Genomic DNA, 11,890 nt, shown 5'->3' on the forward strand with positions numbered 1-11,890 from the left:
AGTTTTACGCCTAGCCCTCGGTGCCTCCAGAAGAAGCTGATCAGCTGATCTAAGGCACCGCGACGGATTATACGGACGCAAAAGTTCCACGAGATAGGATGGTGCCAGCCCATTTAAGGACTTATAAACAAATAAAAGAATCTTAAAACGAACCCTAAAACGCACCAGAAGCCAATGGAGAGATGCCAGCACTGGCGTTATGTGGTCCCTCTTATGCCCCCCAACCAATAACCGAGCGGTGGCATTCTGGACCCTCTGGAGGTGGGCAAGACCCGATTGACTAACTCCAGCGCACAGTGCATTACAGTAATCCATACGAGATGTAATAAACGCGTGGATCACTGTCTCAAAATGCCGCCATGACAAAAAGGGTTTTACTTTCACTAACTGCCTTAAATCGAAAAAACCAGATTTTATGACCGCATGTATCTGGCTCTCCATTTTCAAATTGGTGTCACCCAAATCAGTGACCACCGGTCGCACATACTGCCCCAAAAAACCTAAGTCTACAGGAGAAGGGTCACCAGGCGTATTCTGGCCAAACACTATAACCTCAGTTTTAGCATCATTTAACTTTAAATAATTTAACGACATCCAGCCCTTAATATCGGCAAGACATGCTAAAAGTGGTTGAATCGAGTAGGTGTCCTTCTCACTCAGTGGCATAATAATCTGGACGTTGTCAGCATAACAATAAAAAGACACCCCATGTTTCCTAAAGATAAAGCCAAGGGGAATTAAATACAGTGAAAAAAGCAAAGGCCCCAAAATGGAGCCCTGTGGGACCGCAGATAACAAAGGGTTGTCACAGATTCAACATCTGCCAACCCAACAGACATCAATCTACCTGATAAATATGACTTAAACCATGCTAGGGCAGCACCTCCTGTCTGAAAGTGTATGCTGATCAGCTGGCCCCCATCTTCACACTTATCTTCAGCAGGTCACTGTAGCTGTGTGAAGTCCCCTCCTCTTCAAATGCTCCACTAACACTCAAGTCCCCAAGAAAACCTCCATCAGTGGACTGAACGACTACAGACCTGTCGCCCTGACATCTGTAGTTATAAAGTGCCACCTGAAGGACATCGTAGACCCCCTGCTAGACCCCCAGCAGTTTGCCTACCGGGCAAACAGGTCAGTGGACGATGCGGTGAACATGGCATTGCATTACATCCTGCACAGGTGCCCCCCAAGAATGTGTGCTCTCCCCTCTGCTGTTTTCACTCTACACCAGTGACTGCACCTCAAAGGACCCCTCTGTTAAGCTCGTAAAGTTTGCTGATGATACAACGGTCATTGGTCTCATCTGAGATGGTGACGAGTCAGTCTACAGACGGTAGGTTGAGCAGCTGGTCCTATAATGTAGCCGCAACAGCCTGGAGCTGAACACGCTCAAAAAAGTGAAGATTACAGTGGACTTCAGGAAGAACCCTCCCACCTTACCCCCACTTACCATACTTGGCAGCACTGTATCAGCGGTAAAGTCCTACAAGTTCCTGGGCTCCCCTATCTCCCAGGACCTGAAGTGGACGTCCAACATCAGGACCATCATCAAGAAGGCACAGCAGAGGATGTACTTCCTGCACCAGCTCAGGAAAATCGACCCGCCCCAGGAGCTGCTGATACAGTTCTACAGAGGAATCATTGAGTCTGTTCTCTGCACCTCCATCACTGTCTGGTTTGGCTCAGCAACCAAACAGGACAAGTACAGACTTCAGCGGACAGTCAGGACTGCAGAAAAGGTCATAGGTATGAGCCTGCCCTCCATGGAGGACCTGTACACCACACGGGTCAAAAGGAGGGCAGAGAGGATCACTGCAGACCCCTCACACCCCGGACACAATCTGTTTGAATTCCTCCCCTCTGGACGACATTACAGGTCACTGTACGCCAAGACAACCAGGCACAGGGACAGTTTCTTCCCCCAGGCTGTCAATCTGATGAACACTTAACCAATGACAGTATGATTGGACAATAACCCTCAGTGCAGTACCTGTGTGTAATACATTGTACAGATTATACAGATTCATACAGATCTCTATTTTAAGTACTCTGTTTTTATCCCTTATCCCTATTGATCTCATTTCAACAAACATTCCTTGTTGTCTGCATTGTTTACTGTCTGTTTATACTGCTTATTCTGCATTGTTTGCACTGTTTGTTGCTGTCACTATTGCTGTTAATACTGCTTATTTTGTTATATTACACAACCTTATGCTGGTTTACTGTTTGCACATTGAGAGCCAATGTACCAAAATCAAATTCCTCATGTGTCCATCACACCTGGCCAATAAACTGATTCTGATTCTGATTCTGATTCATGACACAAACCTGTCTGATACTATGATATAGTTTCTAGTTTCAGACTTGTTACCTTGACTTTTTAACCCAAGAATACTATGCTGCAGAATATCTGAAAACCTTGGTGGCTCTGTCTGTCATGTTTTAAACGAAGTGATCACTAAACAAACCTAAATTTGTCACACACTTTCAATCATAACCATAATCCTTCCTCAACATTAACTCTGCTATAGCTGCAGATCACAATCGCTTCAAACATTATTGGCACTGAGCGCAGTCTGAGGTTTTACTTATTTCCTCAATATTAAATGCAATATTAAAATATCAGCACTCTACTGTATGTATTACATTAATATGTTTTATATTTATATTCTTTTTTTTCCTACATATTATTTCAGTAAGACTGACTTTTTCCTTACTTCTCAGTCCTACTATGTTTTGTCTCATCAGATCAAAGCAACAGACAACGGGCGTCCTCAAAAGTCCTCCACAGCTCGCCTGCACATTGAATGGATCCGTCGACATCCTCCCTCAGTGTTCTCACTGCTCTTTGACGAGCCATTCTACAATTTCACTGTCATGGAAAATGACAAAGTGGCTGAGATTGTGGGTGTGGTGTCCCTGCAGCAGAGCTCCTCCCCCTTGTGGTTTGACATCACAGGTAAAATCTGATGGAGGGCTTTTTGTAGTGTGAAGTAGAGCGTGCCCAGATTCGGTGCATGGTGTGTGTCGGGCTGTGTTGGTGTATATGAGGTGCAGCTCAGGTACTGTGGCCTCGCAGCATGATCTTTTATGCTCTGCCCATCCCAGTCACCATGGCGACAGTTTCTCTAGCTGCCAGGTCTATATTGTCTGTAGGAGGTAAAGTAACAGAGACAGTTGGCAGTCTATACACAGTCAAGATGGGTATCGAGAACCGATGCTACATTGGTAGCAGTTCCTGATTGATCAGTTCCAAAATATCAGTAAGCTTGTGGACAAATGGTGCTACTTTCCATATTTAATGTTAATTAATTCTAACATAACTGGTTTTTTCATATGTTGGTGCTATACTGGATCACCAGGAGGGACCCTCTGCTCTGGGTGACAAAGGCATTCACATGCCTCTGTGCTCTTTAGTCATGGCAGACAGGGCAAGACCTTCAAAAGTGTCGGGTTGCCTCACAAAATTTAATGAAAAGGCAGCTAAATGTAATATATGTAAAAAGTAGTTGCATGGAAATACTAACATATTCAGCATTCCCTGACTCTGAAGTCGTGCAGTGTTTCTGACTGCTGTAGCGAAGCGGATGCTGCTTCAGTGCAGCCTCCCGGTGTTGTGTCCCGTTTGTGGCTCTGATGCCAATGGGACCTGTCAAACTGAAAATGCATTGTCCTGACCTCGCCAAGTCAAGGTGATAATCATTATTGTTATTAAAAAAAAATAGGTGTAGCTTTAGTTGTTAAGTTAGGCCCCAGTTAGCATTGGTTTTAAATATGTCAAATTCATGTTCCTAAATAATCCCATAGATAGCAGCCCTTGCTGGACACAGGTGAAAGACAGGGGAAAAAGTATAATTTTACAGTTTTTGTTACAGCTTTACAGTAGTCCAGTTGGTTTAGTTAGCCTATACTCAGTAGCCAACAGCTAGTGTAGCATAAATTGCTAACTGCTAGGTAGCCTAAGTTTGAACTTAGTGTGAGCTGTCTTGACATCCACAGATAAATAATTTTTTCATTGCTCACATTTTCAATTGCAGAGAGATGACTACAGCCCCAAACCCTATTTACCAAACCAGAGACACTTTATCAAACATCCTCAGTGATAAACAGCTGAATATTTTCATATTTTGTCTTTATTTTTGCACCAAATTATGGAGAGTTGTATCTGGTAAGTATCGGTATTGATAAGTAGTATTAGTATCGATATCAGTACAGGTAAAATCCTATCGATACTCACTCCGTAATAGAGAACTTCCATGGATTGAATCAGGATAAAACTTTAACAAAAATTATTTTCATGATTGTTAATCAAGACTGTTTTCAAAGAGACTATCTCTTCTAAAGATTTACTGAGTTACAACCCCAAATCAGAAAAAGTTGGGATGGTATGTAAAATCAAAATTAAAACTTAAAATAGTGATTTGTAAATCATCTGTGTCCTGTAGTGGCACAGTGACGCAGTGGTTAGTGCTGCCACCTCATAGAAAGCCCAACCCAGTGCCTTTGCATGTTCTACCTGTTCCTGTGTGGATTCTCTCCGGGTATTCCAGCTTTCTCCCACACTCCATAGACATGCAGCTTAGGTTGATTGGTGACTCTAAAAATTGCCCATAGGAGTGAGTGTGAGTGTGTGTGCTTGTCTGTCAGCCCTGTGATACACTGGTGACCTGTCTAGGGTGTACCCCTCTTCTTACCTAATGTCAGCTGGAATTGGCTTCACCCCACCCTCCACCTTCAACACTGTCTCCTCTATTAGATTGAAAACAATACAGCAGCAGATTATTGGATGTGATATCTCATCAATTTTATTCTTTGTTCAAAATAGATGCTTCCTAAAATCCTGATGTCTACAACATATTCCAAAAAAAGCTGGGACAGTAAATTATTTACCACGGTGTGATGTTGCCATTCCTTAACACTAAAAAGACATTTAGGGACTAAGGACACCAAGTGATTAAGTGTGCCAAGTGTAATTTTTCTGATTTTGGGTTGTAGTTATAAGTGTTATTCATGGTTTATTTAGTTACTTTTTAAACTCTGCTTGGCTTTTGCTGGCTCACTTTCTATGAAGAGCATATTGGCAGATTTTAAGGCCATTCCTTAAATTGGGGAATGCCCAGCACTGCACATTTAAATCCCCTTTATTCATCAAAGTTCACTTTCACCCACTTTTAAGGCTTAGCCAGATTATGTTATGCCCAGCATCCTGAGCTCAATTTGTACACATTGTGTGGTGATGATTTTGGTGTGGTACGAGGGATTTCATAATTCTAATAATCAGTACTTTTGATTCTAATTCTATTCATGTTAATGCAATTCAATACTACATGGACATTAGCAGTTCCCCAGCTGTGGTGCATGCACTGTGGACCCTTGTCAGCACAGACCAGATGGACAACAATGACCAGGGAGGACTGTGGTTCCCACAATGCTCCATCCATCTTTCCTTTTGTTATCACTGAGCAGTGGCAGTCAGTGTGTATCCAGCTGGAGAGTCCTTCTGACCAATGATTCTGGCTTGCCGTCTCTTGATGTTTGTGTCCATCTCTTTCTGTCTGTAAATGTTCTTTCAGTGTGTATTCTCCTCCTTTTCATTTATTCATATTAGTGAGACAATATAAATTACCTTGGCTAATCTCTGACTCTGGTCAAAGTGACAAAGTACACTACCAGTCACAGGTAGTACAAAATAAAACAAACTTACAAAAACAAGTTACATAACAAGTCCTTCACATAACATCCATACATTATACAATAAATTATAGACATTATTAGGGCAAGGCACGTCCTCATACCACTATTACCAAGACAATTCATAGAAGAGTTTTCTAATGTGCCTCTTACATGGTTAAGTTTCAAATTAAACAATTTAGATTTAAGGTTAGGGTAGGCGAGTATGCTTTTTTACTTCGATCATGAGCTAACTAGTTTGAATTGCTTGCAACATTTTCTGATGTCCTGTAAATAGGATTGTACTCAATGGCAAAAAATCATTTAATTCTGCAAGAATCACATTTTCTAGTCATTTTACCCCAAACATTTATATCCTAACAAAAATAAATAAAATACTGGACACTGGTCTTTGAAAAGATGTTGTTAAGCTACTGTATTACCAACTTTAATCCACAAATATAAGTGTCATGGTTAGAGTCCTTGAGTCAGTGCAGCAGTACTAAACCAAAATGACTAAACATTTTCCTACAAATGACCTGACATGATAAAATTCCTAGAGAGACATAGTTATTAGGTTATTTTGCAGTACTCTTCATCACATGTACAAATTCTGTGATAGAGGCTCAGCTCGTCAGAGACAGCTGATCCCTTGCCCTTGTTTTGTCTCCTCTTCTACTTTCCTCATCACATCACACTCCTGTCCTTCTGTTCTCCTCCCCCGAGCTTGACTGTCCCTCCTGTCTCACCTTTTCTCTTCTCTCTCTCCTCAATGCTTCATACCTGGAAGGTCCCAGGTCTTTCCGTGAGATGTTCTATATTCTGCAGAGCGCTTGTGGCAAGAACTGTTCCTCAGAAGGTATCTCACTTCCACTACTGCTCTATGCTGCCTTCTGTCCACTTCTTTTCCTTTTCCTTCTTTTTCTCTCTCTCTTTTTTGGCAGTCATTGTCACCCTTTGTGCTTCTCATTGATGCTGCTACTGTATTCCTGTGATTCCCTGTTAGGATGAATGGAGTAAACCACACAGACCGTCAGTCTCAGTGGATGTGTGTTTTTTGTGTTTGTGTTTGTGTTATCCTCTGTCTGTGTCTGTGCATGTGTGTGTACATTTCACATTAATGGACTACTGTATGTTGCAGCCAAGGTTACTTGAAGGGATGAAGGTTTGGTAAAAAGGTATCACAACCTTTTTATCTGCTCCCGTAGCAACAACCCCCGGGTTACCTCAGTGACAGCTCAAATAACCTGATGTTAGCAGCACCTGTACACACATTCCTTAAGGAAATGATGTATGCTCGCATGTAGCAGTTTTCAAAGGCAAGTTCACACATGTACACAAATCTTCCACTATGTGCTGATCCATTAGCTAAATTAATGGATCAGCACTTGACTGCTAGGCAGCAGGTTTGGGACTGAAGAGGTGCAACACAGCCTCCAGGACCCTGCATCCACCCACAGTGCTTGAAACCCAACACACACCACCCTGTACCCAGCTGCCTGCATGCAACACCTCACACCCAGCAAGTGCAAAGGAAAAATTGTAACTGTGTGAATGTAGGAAGTGCTACTTGAAGCAGATGTGGGAAGGAGGGCAGAGATAATTGGAGAGAAAGGAAAAGAAAAAAAAGGTTTTTTTTTAAAGAATGAATAGAGGTGCAGATCAAAACAACAAGAGTGGTTTATATTGTAGGTGGAAGCAAAGAAAGGCAGGAGTGCACCCCTATTCGACATGTGAGGTGTCAGCATGATGCTGAAGTGTCCTACAGTACCATTTAATCCACACACAAGCTCTGAAAATGTATGGAAATTGCACTTTGTTGAGCCACCAGAGTAAAAAACTCATTTTAGACTCTGAGTGTGTAAAAATGCAGGGTATCATGTGCTACACATAGCTCACAGAGTCTGGGTGGATTTTTATATTTGTAAAATCGTACAGTATGCGTATGTGTCTTTGCAAGACTGTGGCGAGGATTGTTGTTATGATCAGAAAGAGAAAGCAACAGAAGAGAAAGAACATCTGTGTGATAGAAAAGAGTGCTCAAACATTTTACACACAAACAGACACACCCAGATTTAAATAGCAGAATGCATGCACACAAACACACCACATCCTCTAAATACACAACAGTGCTCCTTTTACTGCTAAAACTGCTCATGCCCCACCCAGCAGGCTGAGCCCAACAGACAGACACACACAGTGGACCACCTACACACCCACACAGACGTACATTTGCACAGAGTTCCATGGAACTGCTAGCAACTAATCCAAACATTTCCTGAACTTTTGTAACACTAACAATAAAAGTCACAAAATCAGTTAGTATTATATTGTTTGCTGTGTGTTGATACATTAGCAATTAACTCTAATTTAGTGAAAAAACTATAGGTATATAAACTGTGTGACATTCAAATGAATGACATTTCTAAGTATATACTACAAGCTTATTTTAAAGATAAAAAAATAAATATATACCGTATGTCCTTGTTAGTCTAAAAATGAAATGCTTCTGATTTCTGTTTTTTTTGTGTGTGTGTGTGTGTGTGTGTGTGTGTGTGTGCGTAGGTAGGATAAAGCACAGCCAATGAGTATAAACTCAACTTTAGGCAGTTAGTGGAAAATACTTTTAGAACAGAGGAGAAGCCGCCCATTCTTTGCGGAGTGTTGGATTTTCTCTCTCTGTAATTTGGCAACAGCAGACGAGAGGCTTTTTCTGGTCTCAGTAGGGTTCTTGGCAAACCCCTTCCTTCCTTATGTTCTAAATGAGGATGATTAGGTTGGATGGCAGACGCGGCTCTTTCAAGCTGCCTGTGATCACAGTTTGGTTTAGCTTCCTTCTTTCTCTTTACACTTGATCATTAATATTTTGTGGAGAACAGAGCAAACAGCACAGCACAGGTTATTCAACCCAGCTTAAAATCTCTCAATTATTTGCCTCATAGATCTGTTTAAACCACTGTGATCAGTAAAACAACATCATCACATATGTATAGAGAAGTCAGACATTCATCTCTTGGGGTGAACACCAGACTCTGTCAGGACTGTTGACCATCTGGTTAAAAGCTCAAGTTAACAGCCTGAAGTTATTATTGGTTTCTGTCATGTGTAACAGCTGAATATGTGTCCATAACCTGGGCCACTGTTTACTGGATTTCTTTAAGCATTTTACACTAAATACATACATATTTCATATTCTCTGTAGGTCATGAATGCCATGCAGTAAAACGGAGAATGGAGATTAGTTGCTTTCAGAAGATTTTGTTGATTAAGGTGTATGATTTTATGGATCATGTAATGTTTGATTTTTTTTCTAAATCAGGCTTTTTCTAGTGGCGTTATCTAAGAAAAAAAACCTATGGGTGACAGCAGATTTCATTCTAGTAAGTTAAATATTTTACACTTACAGGCTTTTTGAAAATATTACTACATTGCAAATGGAATGGTCTCAGGATGCTTTTGTTACTGTGTGCTGTATTCTGAAAATAAAAACTTGAATAGCCATAATAACCTGGGGGTTACAAATATATCATCAAATTATTTGCCTATCTTTGTTTAAACATGTTATTTGCTGGTATTTTATGTTTTAAAGGTTTTCAACAGGCCACATCAATAGAATTCCTTCCTATTCAGCTTACACAAACTGTTTGCAAAAGTGCTCATTGATTAAGGTAGTCACAACAACAGTACTCCTTCAGGTCTGCACCTTCATTGAATGATTCATTTTGTTTAGGCATTGAACAGATGAGTGCAGACTGACTCACCCATCAGGAGCTTCATCTATAAGCAGTGTCAGTGTAAGAGAGCTGCTGAGGAGTGTGTTATTATTGCAAACTGCTTCACTGCAAGTACTGTGAGTAGAGATGAGCCTGAATATCACTGGGATGAAGCTGAGTTGTTGCAGACAAAAAGAGGATATAAAGGCATGTGTTGCTGGGTACACACATAAACACACAGTACACTTTTATTAGACAGAGATGCCACTGAGGAATCCCTTTGAGTCTGCTCTACACATGTGCGCATGCAGTCATCGCAGACACACACCAACAGAGACATCCACTCATGTAGACAGCAGATCATGACAGACTTGTTTATAACACCTACAACACTCCCTGTCCAGTCAGTCTAAACGAAGCTTTTAATTCTTGGTGCGTGGTGAGACGTGGTCACCATCACAGCTCCACCTACACATCAGTCCTACCTTTTCTTCTGTCGCACCGATACTGTGTCGGGAGACATCATTAGGCCTCCCCATCATGATCTCACCTAAATCAACATTACCAGTGAACTTTTTTCTGCAAACACACGTATACAGTGAGCTCTCCCTCCATTTGGTTTGAATTTATTTTTCTGCAAACAAACTCCCTCCATTTGGTTTGAATTTATTTTGTGTATATGAGTGGAGTTATGTGCTTCTGCTCCACAAAGAAGTCAGATCCAACACAACTAGTCACTATGTTGTCAATCTCACACTGGTTTCCCTTCAAACTATAATCACTGGGCTGGGAGGATCATTTGCCTTTCAGAACACAAATGCTTGAATGGATGTCCAGTCAAACACAAAAACACATATGTTTAACTTGTATGTGCTGTACATTTCAAATGTAATAACCATGTGTGCTGTGCAGACATTCATAGAAACACAAACTCACAAAATGTTTACATTATTGGTGCTGCATGCATGGCCAGTGCTCATGCCTCATTGTGTTGCTGTGATCCCATGCTTTTGACTGTTGGTTTGCAGCTGTGTGTGTGTTTGTGTGTGAGGGATAGGGGGCTTTACCCTGGCAACAGTCATCCTTCCTTTCTCTACATCATTGCATATTTCAAGGCAAATCACTGAAGAGTGTATGTGCAGCAGTGGGCTCCAGTCATGTGCTGTTTGTGACCATTATAATCACTGTTTACTGATTAGATAGTACAGGTTGTTTGGAAAACAACCAGTTTTCTACTGTATATGCAATATTAAAAAAAAAAAATCTAATTTCAGCACATGGTTCCACATGACTGAAAACTATTACTCAGTAAATATAACCGTCTGGCTCGTGTGAAGGTGTGTATTCACATAGTTATCATACATGGTGTGTGTCCAGAGTATGTGTTATGATTAACCCTGTGTGCCCCTCCCTCCTCCTGTTCGATTTTTTTCCTGTGGAGCAGGTGGAAACAGTGACAGTGTTTTTGATGTAGAGAAGGCTGTGGGCACCATCATCATCGCCAGGCCTCTGGATGCTGAGCAGCACTCTTTCTATAACCTGACGGTGCAGGCCACAGACGGCACCAATACTGCATATACCCAGGTACCAAGTTTTCATTGTTGGCTGGGTTGTAACTGTTTTGGGACAAGTTATAATGTTAATGCATCAGGTACCACAGAGGAAGGCTGTGACTACTCCAATAGGGCAGTAGAGAGTAGGACTGAGTTAAAAGGATGAAAAAGTACTAACTATGATCGTTTGTCTATGAGTCCATTCATTAACTCTACAAACTTGTCCTTGAGGGGGACTGGAGCCAATTCCAGGTAACAATGGGGGAGAAGCAAGGTACACCCTAGATAGATCACCAGTCCATCACAGGGCTGACACATAGAGACAGACAAGCATTCACACCTATGGGCAATTTAAAGTCACCAATCAACCTAAGCTGTATGTCTTTGGACTGTGGGAACAAGCTAGAGAACCTGGAGGAAACCCATGCAGGCACAGGAAGAACATGCACAGGCCACACAGAAAGGCCTTGGTTAGCCAGCAGGTTTCAACCTGGAGCCTTCTTGCTGTACTGCACCATGGTATTTCTTATTTGAGCAGTATGCTAACCAACAGGTATGTTAATCCAGTTTTATCCAGTTCCACTTGTGGCCTGACCTGGCCCTCCTCATTCAAAAACACCATCCATAAATGATGACTGGATCACAAAAGCTAAGCTTTTTTTTTATCACAAATTAACTGCGTTATTGAGGATATGTAAGAAACAATATTACTCTAAAGTATTAGAGGATAATAAAAATAACATGAAAGGTACTTGGAATATATTAAATAAATTGATTAGAAACAGTACCAGCATGAGTAACTACCCTCAATATTTTATGGACAATGATACACCGGTCAACAGATTGGAGGATGTAGTAGATAAGTTTAATAGGTTTTTTGTGAATGTTGGTCCTGGTTTAGCAAGAAGCATTTGTACAGATGATACATCCGTCACTATAAATAACAATACA

The 11,890-nt window shown here is 41.3% G+C and overlaps 1 protein-coding gene across 13 annotated transcripts in view; it reads left to right on the forward strand.

The window, feature by feature from the left end:
- The window catches only part of fat3a (FAT atypical cadherin 3a), a 291,897-nt gene that overhangs the window by 193,232 nt on the left and 86,775 nt on the right, over nucleotides 1–11,890 (forward strand). For 8 of the 13 annotated variants that reach the window (XM_020619087.1, XM_020619094.1, XM_020619093.1 and 5 more), the window contains exons 6-8: nucleotides 2,752–2,962; nucleotides 6,464–6,532; nucleotides 10,828–10,970. In XM_020619087.1, coding sequence (XP_020474743.1) covers nucleotides 2,752–2,962; nucleotides 6,464–6,532; nucleotides 10,828–10,970 — 423 coding nt within the window. The remainder of the gene's footprint in view (nucleotides 1–2,751; nucleotides 2,963–6,463; nucleotides 6,533–10,827; nucleotides 10,971–11,890) is intronic. The other 5 variants (XM_020619096.1, XM_020619097.1, XM_020619098.1 and 2 more) reach the window with 2 other exon arrangements.

Source organism: Monopterus albus, unplaced genomic scaffold (genome assembly GCF_001952655.1).
Source record: "Monopterus albus unplaced genomic scaffold, M_albus_1.0 scaffold214.1, whole genome shotgun sequence".
Taxonomy (NCBI): Eukaryota; Metazoa; Chordata; class Actinopteri; order Synbranchiformes; family Synbranchidae; genus Monopterus; species Monopterus albus.